Source organism: Daldinia childiae (assembly GCF_008694065.1).
Source record: "Daldinia childiae strain JS-1345 chromosome Unknown Scaffold2, whole genome shotgun sequence".
Lineage (NCBI taxonomy): Eukaryota > Fungi > Ascomycota > Sordariomycetes > Xylariales > Hypoxylaceae > Daldinia > Daldinia childiae.
The window spans coordinates 3,879,467-3,892,759 of NW_022984643.1; the positions used below are offsets into that span (position 1 = coordinate 3,879,467).

The 13,293-nt window shown below is 45.4% G+C and overlaps 3 protein-coding genes across 3 annotated transcripts; 2 read left to right on the plus strand and 1 right to left on the minus strand.

The window, feature by feature from the left end:
• Positions 1-7,538: 7,538 nt before the first annotated feature.
• GL218_01947 (Transcriptional regulator CRZ1) lies at positions 7,539-9,596 on the plus strand (the record flags this gene model as incomplete). The annotated part of the gene is made up of 1 exon (XM_033578434.1): positions 7,539-9,596. The coding sequence occupies one exon, from the start codon at positions 7,539-7,541 to the stop codon at positions 9,594-9,596; it is 2,058 nt and encodes a 685-aa protein (XP_033439179.1).
• Positions 9,597-10,649: 1,053 nt separating this feature from the next.
• Positions 10,650-11,414, plus strand: GL218_01948 (40S ribosomal protein S15; the record flags this gene model as incomplete). Its single annotated transcript, XM_033578435.1, has 4 exons — positions 10,650-10,670; positions 10,760-10,836; positions 10,979-11,275; positions 11,345-11,414. The coding sequence occupies 4 exons, from the start codon at positions 10,650-10,652 to the stop codon at positions 11,412-11,414; spliced, it is 465 nt and encodes a 154-aa protein (XP_033439185.1).
• A 932-nt stretch (positions 11,415-12,346) lies between these two features.
• Positions 12,347-13,184, minus strand: GL218_01949 (NADH-ubiquinone oxidoreductase 17.8 kDa subunit, mitochondrial; the record flags this gene model as incomplete). The annotated part of the gene is made up of 3 exons (XM_033578436.1): positions 12,347-12,518; positions 12,712-12,950; positions 13,032-13,184. The coding sequence occupies 3 exons, from the start codon at positions 13,182-13,184 to the stop codon at positions 12,347-12,349; spliced, it is 564 nt and encodes a 187-aa protein (XP_033439186.1).
• Positions 13,185-13,293: the final 109 nt, after the last annotated feature.

The following is a 13,293-nucleotide window of genomic DNA, read 5'->3' on the forward strand; positions in this document are numbered from 1 at the left end:
CATACCTAAGTCAGTACAGTATATCTTATACTTTATTTACATCTTGCAACTTTGTTCATGAGTATACTATCATGCTTTGAATCATTTAACAACTTGTCAATTTTCAATAAGTATCATATCTCATAATAACAGAATGTATAATGTGTCACTCCAGTTTATCCAGATACCACGGCTGCTGCACGGATAATTCAACACGTTCAACAAAAGCAAAGGGAACCAGCAACGGAAAGAACAAAAATAGCTTCTACGATTGTGGGTAAATAATATGAAAGAAGATGGGCTAACAGCTCGATCCAGATCTCCTTTGCACATGCCACTTGTGGATAGGTTGCGCGTCTGTTCCCTTGCTTTTAATTGCTGCAATTTCGGGACTGGTTACCAGGGGCATCTTCTCTCTTACTGGCTGGAATTTCTCTGGCAGTTTTGCAATTTATCCCCTTTCTTGATTCGATCCTCTGCAAAGATCGATACGATGGCTGATCGTCATTCCATGCAATAAGACTCCCTGCTAGTGCCGAATCTCATCCCGTCATCCGTTGTTCCTTCGGGGCTTCCATCGATGCACTCAAAGATTGACATCTTACCAAAATACAAGCAAGCGCTTGTGGATTTTACATAGAAGAGAACGCTGATCAATGAGGCTGCTTGGCTACTATTGTTGGTATCGCCATGTGGTTTCTCCATCCAGTTTAAGTGTGTGTATCGAGATATACTTATAAATGACGAACCAATAAACCAATTCGTTGGTATGCCATTTGGGGCTTGACCAGCGAATCTTCTTCACCCACGTATTATATAATCTACAGTTATCACTTACACTAAAAATACTTCAACGCTCTCGACTCCCTTACCTTGAAGACTAAATTCAATTCGACTTTTATATCGACCAGCAAGAAACGAAGATACCCAACACTCACTATAAGTAATAGGGGCTATTTATAGTATCACTACAAATGAGTTTGTTTTTAAGACCGCTATAGAAAATACACCTGCGACGATATATCTCAACGTATACTACATATTTTAACTCAACATCAACATAGGTTTAAGTGTCTCTCATCTCAAAAGATAATTGAAGTCCATACGCTCAAAAGCGTTCATAGTTAGTCCGGGAAAGTATCCACGTCGGCGCTTAACTGGAGTGGTATAGTAACGTTTCGCGGCCTACCACTACAGCCGCTATTACAAACAGACGTTGGATATAATAGGGTCAGCAATGATACCCACATGAGTCATGTGTACCTACTTCATGCAAGTTCCCGCCATGAACCTATTTCACTGCGGGTACCCATAAGGTGAATTCGTCTCCCCTAACCCTCAGGGACACAAAGTTCCTTGAGCAATATAGTATATTAAGGGCCAGCACTATACTTCGGGTGATAACATGATAATCGTCTAATCAACTATTTTTAGGAACTTGGGATAATGTCCCTTGCGCTCCAGTGTATATCTTGTGTCAGTTGGAAATAGCATGGTTCTGGGATGGCCAGTATGTATAACATCATTAAACCGTTTTTAAACATGAATCAAGTATGTGTGCCCAACCTAATAAAGAGCGGTTTCACTCGGCAATAAAAGCACACGAACTACAGAGGTGGTGGAGTAACATGGAGATCTGAGACTTTCTTATTGAAGGCTCTATCGGCATGTGTCCAGCAGATATTGGTTTAAAGGTGTTGGACAAAGGTTCTATGTATAAAGTGAATATCCCGAGGCTTAATATTTTCAAAGTAAATATACTATAGAGATACGAATATGAAGCGAGAATACAAGTCTACCAAAGCATGAGCTAGGCATGGACCTAGCTGAGACCGGTCCACCGATATAATAGAAAGCTCCGTCTCAGTCATCCCACCGGCCTGGTAATATGACAAGTATAATAAGCCCAGGTTATATCAGCTTATGGCTCTGAATATGAAGGCATCTTGATCCTCTCAGAAAGTATAGGAAAAGCTATGTCGTACAAGTTCTCATCATCATGTTAATTTTGTTACCTTTGCGATTTATCTCGACAGTAAACCAGAGTGGTGCGGATGACTGCTTAGCATCTTACATATAAATGTCACAAACCAAGGAAACGACTTCAGCTTATATTATAAAGACCCCTATGAAAGGTTATAATGTCTACTGAGTAGAAGCAGATATCCTTTTATTTGGGATAGGGTACGAGTTCCCATCGATACTGATGTAGTCCCCTCCCTATCTTGAGAGGCATAGTGAGGAACCAGCTAGAGATATGGGGCCTGCCGTTTTCTAGGAACAAACTAAAAGCTTATTTCTATAGTTATTGCTATTGTTAGGGTATATGTGGGTTAGGGGTAACTGCAGGGGTCTATCTATATACTGTATAAGGGGCTGCGCGCCCTTGTAGGGGGTGGAGGCCAGGCGTTACTAGTTCAATACTATCTATCTTGACCTCACTCTGTGTATGACAATTATCGAAGGGTATATCTGATAGTTATGCTGATGTGGGCAATAGAAAAAAAAAGAACGATAGTCTGGTCTAAGCCGCTACTTCAACTCCGGATGCCTGAGAGCACGTACTGTGAAACATGGAAGTTCATTGAACCTGATGTTATGGTTAAGATACTTAGGAGTAGTATCTAATATGTTAGGGTCGAGTGATACTCTAAGTGTTAGTTGTAGTATGTTATTTGTACAGCTACCGGAGTCGATGATGACTTTTCTTCGCCGGGTGTAAGGCAGTGCACTTCTCATGTTGAATAATAAAGTATACTGACTGATACATACACTCCTAGGTACCTAGTCAGTGTTAGCAAATAGATTTCCCTGCACCTATGAGTCCCTTTGCTAATAAGGCTTTTACCAACTAGTCGTCAAGTAAGCTGCGAGGTAACTTTAAGAGTGGCTAGACATTGATTAACCCGTTTATTGTTGATTGGAAAGTCTTTCGACGAGAACCATATTTCCTTCCATCCTTGTGGCTGTAATGATGTTTGATGGCCGAGCGCCCATAGAAATGACAACTTACCGTTTACTGCACCTATGATACACTTATCACTAAAGGCAAGAAAATAATAAGGTCATTCTCTGGAATATATGTTTTAGTAAGATCAGTTACTATATGTTATTGTAGATTCTAGGTCTAACGTGAGTTAAAACATGAGAACTTGTCTAGTTGAAAGAATCTGTTCCTTCCAAGCTTAGCGCCTATAGCTATCCCCAGGCAGTTGATAGCTCGAGAAGGGCGCAGGACTATATATCGCCATGATTTTAGATGACTTGAAGATGACCAACTCTATATACGGCATCCCGGAGGTTGGCTCTAGGATTATTGACATGTGTACACTTATCACTCCAGCGATGAGCTGTACGACTACTATGACATCGACGTTATGCGATATCCGGATATCCCAGCAACGAAGGATACTTTCGAAACTCTTCAAGCTCGCCAAACGCCCCTAATTCCGTATTATCCGGACGGCGAATCCAACCATTCGCACACGTTCGGTACCCGCCTCTGTAACCCGGATACAACGGACCTATATCATGTCAGCAAGAAAGAATGGCGGCTATGTACCGAACGATATATTGATAACGTACAGAAAAATTCATCAAGGGTATCTTTGGTACCTACAAGAAGGCACCGTATGATAACTTAGACATCGGGTTTGCCGAACTCGTACCTGTTGACACTTTGAATACTCGGGAGTGGATCATACGGAGCACTGCGTCGGTATGACTTCTCTAGTCAGCGGATTAGTGACTTAGAATACGTCGACCGACTTACTTGATCAGGCCTTTCCTGGGAGCTTCGTGGATTTGTTTGGCCTTGACAACCCTAGGAAGGAGGTAAACATGGTCTCGTGTAGACAGAGGTGTCTCTCCTTACTGACACGGTGTCCGGGAGGGCCGCAACCCGTGGTCTACATTACGATAACTTTGTCAAAGTAGCACCCAAGTTTAAGTATCCTCAGTGGACCATTGACTGCCGTATAAAGCAAGGGGTGTTGCCTTGACTGACTTGCCGCTGCGCACTTTCGTCTATCCATCATATAGCTTAAACGATGGTGCCGATATGCCGGCTGTACTGCTGGCATTGTATATTTAGTTACAGAACGCGAGGCGTCTTGGGCTATTAGTCGGCGAGGATGAGTTGGTCGAGCTGATATTGCGTGACTCAGTCTCGACACACTCACAGCACGTAACATACGAGAGCATCATGATAGGCTGTCTAAATAAGCGTACATCGCTCCTATTCGTGGGCGTAAGACCCAACCGCGGCCGGCAACTTTGTACTCTTCGGTTTAGGATAGTCTGGTAGCTTGTACCCCTACCTGGCCTGGCTGGTTGTTGATAGCAAGGTCTATACCGTTGGTGAGACGTCTGGCCTGGATAGTTGGCGCCCTTGTAAGCGCCTATGCTGTTGTTTTCTAGTTTACCCATCTCTTGATCTATGGGAATATATCATCAATTTGGAATAGCACTGGGGCAAAGCAACTGGGGTAGCCGATCTAGAAATCGGGATGAACGGAATCGTACATTTATAAGCTGCATCATGGAAGCTTCGCAAAGACGATCTAGTAGAAAATGTATATATGAATCTCTAAAGGGATTAGAGTTATCTTAGGCTTAGGATGACTGTTCCCGGGCGATTAGTAATATCCTAGACTTCCTAGACTTTACGAGTAGTTATTACCGATGCAGAAATGCTTATACATGGGTTTGGACGGTGTTAGTGGAACTGAGGGGAACTCGGAGGCCGGGTATAGGTGGACCTCGGTGACCTTGCCGGGAAATACGGGACATGCCCTTTTTTTGGCGGACAATTATTCGCCGACTCCGTCCACGTCGTTGCTTACCTGATATATAAATGTGAGCTGTCAACATGTCCTGTATTACATGTATGTACTTATCTGTAGTGGTTGTTGGGCTAGCACATAGTAGATCGGACTTGAATGTTATTTGTTTCTTGAGGCTCAGTGGTACATCCTTGATTGCGGTTACGTCTTTACTGAACGAAGTTCTTGAATTTTATATCTACAATGGGTATTACATCGCGAGATATTGCATTGCTGCTTTATCTCGCCATCTTAGTACCTGTAGATTCTTCTTTTTTTTCTTTCTTTTTCTTTCTTTCTTTAGAAGAGCTGATTCTTTGATGGCGGCCCAAACAGGTGGTTGGCTCCATTATCACGAGCATTGATGATCCGTGGAGCTCCCGATTTGGATGAGACTAGTGGAGTATTTGACCGCTTTTAGCGATTGAGGATAAACTTGGCGTCTGTGGGGTTACAATCTGGTTAGGCGATGTATCTAATAACTGTACGGTATGTATGTTATTGCAGGATATAAGTGATGGGGGTTGCATATAATGACGAGGATTTGACACCAACAACATCTGACTATTTCACGGGTTGGAATAACTATTTGTAGATTGTGATAAAGTTAAAGAGTTCAATTGATGTTTCGATAGGAATGCGATGAAGGTCTCGGATGTCCGACTTTTTGCGATGAGCATTTCTCTAAATTCGGTATTGTACGTAAATGTAGACGTAGATAAATTTGGGGGTGGGTCGAGGCTTAGAATTAGTCAAGGCAGTTTGGCTTAGAAGATGAGAGCTGGGGTGGGTCCATATTCCATAGGTAAGGTAGGGTAAAGAAACGGTAACTACATCATTTATCAACTCTACCGCGGCTTGAACTTGCCTAGGTTATTTTATGTTGTATCTGTACTACCTACCTAGGTACCTAGGTATCTACATAATATGAAATTGTATACCTTCATGTACCTACGTAGACATGAATATACCTATAAAATGAGGTAATCAATTAGTTTACCTATGAGTTTATCTTCAAACCTTTGAAATAATGCCAGCCCAATTTTCATGTCAAAACAGATTGGTCAGATCTTTTCTAATTTGTAATGTAAGATCTGCCGCGGAGACACCTGGCGGTGATACTCTACTGTATGCATACGGTACCTATCTGTTACAATCTGCAAGCGCCGGTTGTACCTTTCTAATCTGGGATTGATGACGCTATTGGTTTAGATCGAATCAGCCACGGACGTGTCTGGAAGTAACCTGTCAGTTTTTATTCACCAGCCCAGACTAGGCTTTGCACTGGAAACTGGAAGGACCTCACCTGAGCGTTGTCTGGGAGTACCTAATGTATGAGTCAACTATACTCAAATAAATGACAACTCTTAAATGATTTTTTTTTTTAACTTTTGTAGGCAACTATGGAACTTGACAAGAAACGAACATCATTGCCCTATAAGTACCTAACTTATCACTGTCTAGATTTGTATAAGATGTAATGACCTATTGACTGATCTTTGTCCTTGATATACCTATGTATGCTGGGTCTTTGTTTCACAGTATGCCTCCTAGTTTACAAGGTATTTAAGCCACATATAATAATTTCTATATCCAAATAGCCCGTAAGCTTAGGTATAGCTCATTTCTCAGCTAGGACAAAGAGTTTAGGTATCTGCATGTTTCTAAGCGAGGCGAATTACGCATCGACAAACTTACTGCAGACGAAATACGCACACTGATGATGACTGGGTTGTACCGCCACACCCACACGATACTAATAGTACCTAACGTAGTAACATATATGGTTAACTAAGTGATATAAGCTTCTATATACTTATACCAACCTACATATAGCATACTTGACATCATCCTTAGAAGTTGATGGGTAGTAATATTAACAATCTCTTTAGGGTTTCTTATGTTTATTATCTTAGGTAGGTTAGGTACATACATATGTGTAAGCTTACCAAAACGTTAGGTAGGTTACTTAGCATGTACCTACCTAAGCCTAAGGTATCTGTTCTTGGTGTTTTTAGGTACATGTAACTATCGAGAGCCTCTGCATGCACTGTACCTAGTTGGGTAAGTATTGTACCTAGCTTAATCTATCACTGTGTGGAAGGACCTAAACGATACCTAGGTTACAGTGCGAAATTACCAAGCTAAACCAAACCAAAATAATTCCGACACCTCACGCATCAGCGCATCAGCGCCAATAAACTGGAACTTGCCGCCGCCTCCGCCTCTTTTTCCCCTTCCCACTGCCACCTGCGCCTGCACCACCACAATTTGACGTTCCCCCCCAAGCACTTTTTTTCCTGCTCATCCACAACCTACCATCTCGTTTTTGCGGCTCAGTCGTCCACTTACACTGTTGACCTGCCGAATCTCTACCCGCGCAACCTAGTGCAATTGTATTGTCGTTAACTAATTTCTATCGGCAAAATATACAAGAAGGAATACCTGATTCTTTGATTGATAAAATTATTACTCATTTATAGTAAGAAGAAAAAAAGGGAAAAATCCTAAAAAGATCAGCCTTTTGGACGCGCTTTGCCGCGATCATCAACAACACCATCAATTCATAGCAGCAGCAGCCACGTCCTCCAGCCACACATCTAGCCTTACTATCCATCGAGCTTAAACGATGCGTCGTTGATGCGCCCGAGCTTCCTTCGCGTCTCTTCTACGTCGATACCGAGTCATTTTTTATAGGGACCTTAATCGTGTTCTGGGTAATTCTTGTTTGGACCTATGGCGTCCGAGAAAGGTCCCGTCGCGACGGAAGCCCCGCCCTTCTCATCTAATACCTCCCAACCTACGATTCCCTCCGATCCTGTTTCTGTCGAGACCTTAACTGCTGAAGCTGCTCGTGCGACACAGTCGCTTAAGAGGCAGCGGGAATCTTCGCCTGTCTCTCCGTCCTCGGCGTTATCGGCACTCCATCGTGAGCTATCGCCATCAAAAGTAGCCAGGCTCGGCCTACCACCGAGATTCTCTCCACCTTTAACTGGAGCTGCAGCCGTCGAGGAGGAGCGGCGCAGAGAAGAAGAGCAGTACAAGATACAAGTTTCTGGTGCTAGCGATAATACTGCCTTCAAAGCTCAATCTGCATTGATGTCTGCTAGCGCTCTCGCCATGAGCCGACCTCAGGAAGCTCCTCAGGATGTGTCCCAAGATATTCCACAGGATATTTCTCAGGAATCCCGCCAGGAACCACCTCAAGCTGCTCCTCAGGTAGAAGACGTGCAGCCTGCGCCTCCTCCCGTATCCATACCGCTCCCCGACGCCCAAAATCCAGAATCAAAGCCCGATGACATTAGTCCTCAGAGCGCGACTAGCTTGGGTAGCTTAGGGGGTGGACCTGGCGCGCCAGTGACGACTAGCCCTGGGCCCATGGAGCTTGATGGACATAATGAGCATCCCGGCTTCGGAACGCAGCCGCCAGCTCCTATGGAAGAGAAGGGAGTCACTTCGCTATCATACCCTGGTGTTCTTGCTTCGACCAACATGCCGGCTCCTCCGATCCGGGGCATGAGCATGCCGATGACACCGAATCAGCAGGGTGGACCACGCTCGCCGAATTCGAAAAAGCATAAGTGTCCCTACTGCGAGACGGAATTTACGCGCCACCACAATCTGAAGAGTCATCTCCTGACTCATAGTCAAGAGAAGCCATATGTTTGTCAAACGTGTTCAATGCGTTTCCGTCGCTTGCATGATCTTAAGCGTCACACCAAACTACACACCGGAGAGAAACCCCACGTATGTCCAAAGTGTGACCGTAAGTTTGCGCGCGGCGATGCTTTGGCACGGCATAGCAAAGGTCCTGGCGGTTGCGTTGGTCGTCGGAGTAGCTTAGGAAGCTTTCTCGGCGAAGAAGAGGTGGACGGTTCAAGCCACATGGAGGGCGATGATTCCGCGATGACTGGTGTCGTGTATGATGGTTCCAACGAAGGTGAGTTGACGGAGGAAGAGAGACGGCGTCTTAGTTTACCCAGCATAAAAGCTCAGCATGTTCAAGGTAACCAAACACTACTCGAACTCTACGTTTCACCTTTTTTAACACCTCAACCTTCAGGGTCTGCTACGGGTCGACTCTATCCACCCAATGTGGATCGTGGTTCCGGAAGTTCGAACGCGTCCCAGACTCCCGGCACCAGCATCTCATCTCTCCCTGTAGGCGCTAGCAATCCAGCTATGTACGCTCAAAGCGCAATGACCGAGAGCCCTAAACCCTTAAGCCCCTCTGGCGGGCAGGGCCATGACTCTACAAATATTAATAGACAGCGCTCGCCGAGCCTGACGGCGCAGTTCCAGCAACAGCACTTTAACCGTCACCAGTCGGATCGGCACACACCTCCAGGTTTGTACAGCCCAGAGTCTCCTAATGCACACTTTCATACTGAGAATATCGAAGTGCCTGGATTTGCCGCGGTCGACGCTGCTAGATACGCCGCCTCCGCGGGAGCTATACAGAGCTCTGCCCCTGCTTCTCAATCGGCGCCTGGGAGTTCTGGCCAACAAATAGTTGCTGGTCCCGGGATCGGCCATTCCCACGCGTCTAATGGTCCGAACCAGAACGGTGGCAGCGGTGATAGCACTAGCAATAATATATTTGCGACTGATCAAGGGATATGGGCTTACATCCACGGTCTCGAGGAGCAAGTCAGGCAACTGAATGAACGTGTCCAAGCGATGGAAGCAACGGGGAGATCTCAAGAGGAAAAGATTACGTATCTGACGAACGAAATGACGGCTCTTCGAAGCGAAGTCGAGATAAAGACAGATGTGACTGAAAAGGTCAGCTGAACTGATGATTTTAGTTGAAGATCATGTCATTATGAAGTGAGAGACACAGCCGAGCGAATAATTTTGTTGTGTACGCATGGTGCATATGATGGATCCAAGGGCTACGCATCTGATTCTCTGCGGTCGCTGCCTTTCCCGTTACGGCGGACGTAGGCTTATCGTTTTAAGGGAGGCGTTCATGGAGTTTTCAAGTTGCCTACGAAAAGCAATGTTTCTTTTTTCTGGTCTTTTTAACGATTTACTCGGGGTCTTTCGCTATTAGTTTTGGTGATATCCCTATGGGTTATTTCGGACTCGGAACCGGGTGGAATTGCAGCAAAAATAATTCCACACCGGCTATTCCATGTTTATGTATTATATACTAGTGCAGATAGAAGCCTCGAGGCAGGGCAAAAAAGGCAAAGCCATCGCTATATTAATGAATGCTATCAATAAGTCATCTGCTTAATTACCTATCTACACTTTCACTCGGCCTTTTTTACGGTCTGACCTTGCTTATCCGGTATGGTGTGAATAATTCGGTCTTTATATTTTATTTGAGCTGCCTAGGTACAGAATAATAACTTTCTTTGCTCATAATTATGCCTGTTATAATTGTAGTAGTGAGAGGATACTAACAATTGCTCTCCAGTTGTGATTGGAAGTCGTTATTCCGGGGAAGTCATTAGGTACCTAACCCATATGCCGGAAGGTAACCATCCTGACCTGACCATCCGGCAGGTGGAGCTTGAGCTTGAGCTTGAGCCACGCACGGCCACAACCCCACCCGACAGTCCGCCAACTCGCCAACTCGGTTGGACATTCAACTTGTACGTACCCTATTACTTGGCTCGTGCGCACACGACTTGGGGCCACAACCCTCACACAAAAAATTCCTGTAATCACTTGGGGCTAGTGCAGGCAAACCTAAGCGAAGCCTTCTACCAAATTATCCACCTCCAAGTCTAGAAACTCAACAACCCCCCCCATCTCAATCTTGAACAATTTCGCTCTTCGACAGCGACAACCCACATTCGATCAGCGAAACTTCTTGAGCATCACCCAACCGTAATCATGGCTGACGATCCCGACTACGTACGTTATTTAATCCCGCCGTTGATTACTACTCTTACTATGGAGATAATATTCGATTGAAGAATATGCGACTGACTTTGGATGCGCAGAACGCTGAGGAGGCCGCCGAGCTCAAGAAGAGAAGACAGTTCCGCAAGTTTTCCTACCGAGGAATTGACCTTGACGCGTATGTTACTTTTCCTACAATCGAATCCCATATAGACGCGACTGTTGAGTCGCAAAATCCGTCCGGATTATTTTTTTTTTGGTGGGATGGAGTCTGAATTGAATATTTTTGAGGCTAACATGATTTTTTTTTACGATAACAGTCTACTCGACCTCAGCTCCGAGCAACTTCGCGATGTCGTCCACGCCCGAGCCCGCCGTCGGATCAACCGAGGTCTTAAGCGAAAGCCTATGGGCCTGATCAAGAAGCTGCGCAAGGCTAAGCAGGAGGCTAAGCCCAACGAGAAGCCTGACCTCGTCAAGACGCATCTGCGAGACATGATCGTCGTCCCCGAGATGATTGGCAGCGTCATCGGCATCTACTCCGGCAAGGAGTTCAACCAGGTCGAAATCCGACCTGAGATGGTTGGCCACTACCTGGGCGAATTCTCCATCTCATAGTACGTCCAGGATACCTACTAAATAATACGTATATAAAAAAATATGCAGATGGCTAACAATTTCTACAGCAAGCCCGTCAAGCACGGTAGACCCGGTATCGGTGCTACTCACTCTTCTCGATTCATCCCTCTCAAGTAGTCAGTCTGTGGAAAGTTGGAGGGTTCTTGCACTTGTATTCATGGATTGGGCGAACGGAACGGTTCTTTCTCGGTAGATAGGCAAATGACCATCAACCGAATGCGCTACATGATAATGATATGAGATCAGTCTGCGCTAAGCACATTACCACGCGGATTTCTTTGATGACGTGATTGCTGTGCCTCGTATTTCTCGTGTCTCATTTGACAATACAATGTCTACCTTTTTTTTTCTAGGTACATAATTAAGTTATGAGAGTCCTAGGGTTCAGCACGATAAGGTATTTTGTGCCCGTTTCCTCGTAATGTGCTAACCTGGAATGGATAATGACCATTGATTCCTAGTGACGTAGTTTGTTTGTAAGTTGTTTATCTGTGAATAGGTAAACCAAATGATTGCTAATATATGGGCTATAATTCCTCCAGTGAGGCAACTTGTTGCTTGATAATTGTAGTATAACTATTTCTATTTCCAACGGAGGATACGTACTACACCACATAGACGTTGACGAAATTCAGAAAGAGGACCTGTACTGAAATCATGTTTATTTACGAAGTTTCTATATGTCAAATTCTCGATAGTGCCCCCAATGATAGATCTTCCTCAGGAGGGATTGGTCTGAAGAGGTTTTCCATATGCGGTACTCGATACGGGATATTTAGAATCGAGGTCGACTTGAGCTGGATAGGTGCGTAAGGCATACAATAGAGCTCTAACAAATCCCACAAGAGCCAATCAAATTCAATCGGTAAACGACAAAATAAAAAGGCCATTACTTTATCTAGCAGCCACCCGTCTGATTGTTTCGAGAGGCCTGTCTACTTAGGTCCCTAGGTAACTAACCTAAGGCACCTAATGTTATGCTTATGTACATTTGCCGCGCCGAGATATATCAATGTAGATATATAGATATATATTATGTATGCGGCCGGTTACGAAGTCTCCTGCTTCTGCTCCTGCTCTTGCGCCTTGGCCTTGGCTAGTAGGGCCTTGACTTTGCGCTCCTCTTCGACGGCGGCTTGATTGTGGTAGTGCGCGGTGACGTGGTCGAGGTTCGGGTAGTGGCCTGCTGGGACGTTCCAGGGGCAGCCGGAGTAGAGGAGTCTGGGTGGGTATGTTAGCATTGATCTCTCTCTATCTCTATATATAATCTTTCGGTCTTTCCCCCCCTTATAGTTATTTATCCTCTCCTATGCGTGTTTCTGCCAAATGATACCGTAGTATGGAAGGGAGGGAAAAGGAAAAGGAAAGGGAGAGGGTAGGATATGATATGATATGATAGTATAAAGAGACATACTCGGGCGTCTTAAGCTCGACGTGCGTGCTCTTGCCCGCGTTCATGAGCAAGTGCTTGTCGTGGGCGGCCTGCTCGATGATGTTGGTGCGCAGGGTGTTGCGCAGCTCCCAGTCGTTGAAGTAGTCGAAGGACCGCAGCCACGAGGAGAAGCTGGACTCCTCGCCGTCGGGGCCCGGCCGCGAGATCGAGTAGGCGACGTAGCTGGCGGGGACGGCGGCGGCGAAGACGTAGAATGATGTCTGTAGTTGGGGGAGAGGTTTAGTTAGTTAATATTCTCTGTTTTGTTTATTACTTTTTCCTTGTGGCGTGGGAAGACGTACTCCTAATCCCTCTGCTACCTCGGGTGCGTGATGGTGATGGCTATCGTGGCCGGAGGCGTAGGATCGCGAGGCTCGCGGTGCGGCGGTGGTTGTGGTGGTGGTAGGCCGCGCGCGCCTGGCTGCGCAAGCTGCTCTAGTCCGGAGAGCCTGCATCTCGGGGTTATGTGGTGGTGGTGGTGGTGGTGGTGGTGAAATGTGGGATATGGCCCAATTGGCTTCGGAGAATGATGTCGTCAAGCTATGATATATCGAGCTTTAAGAT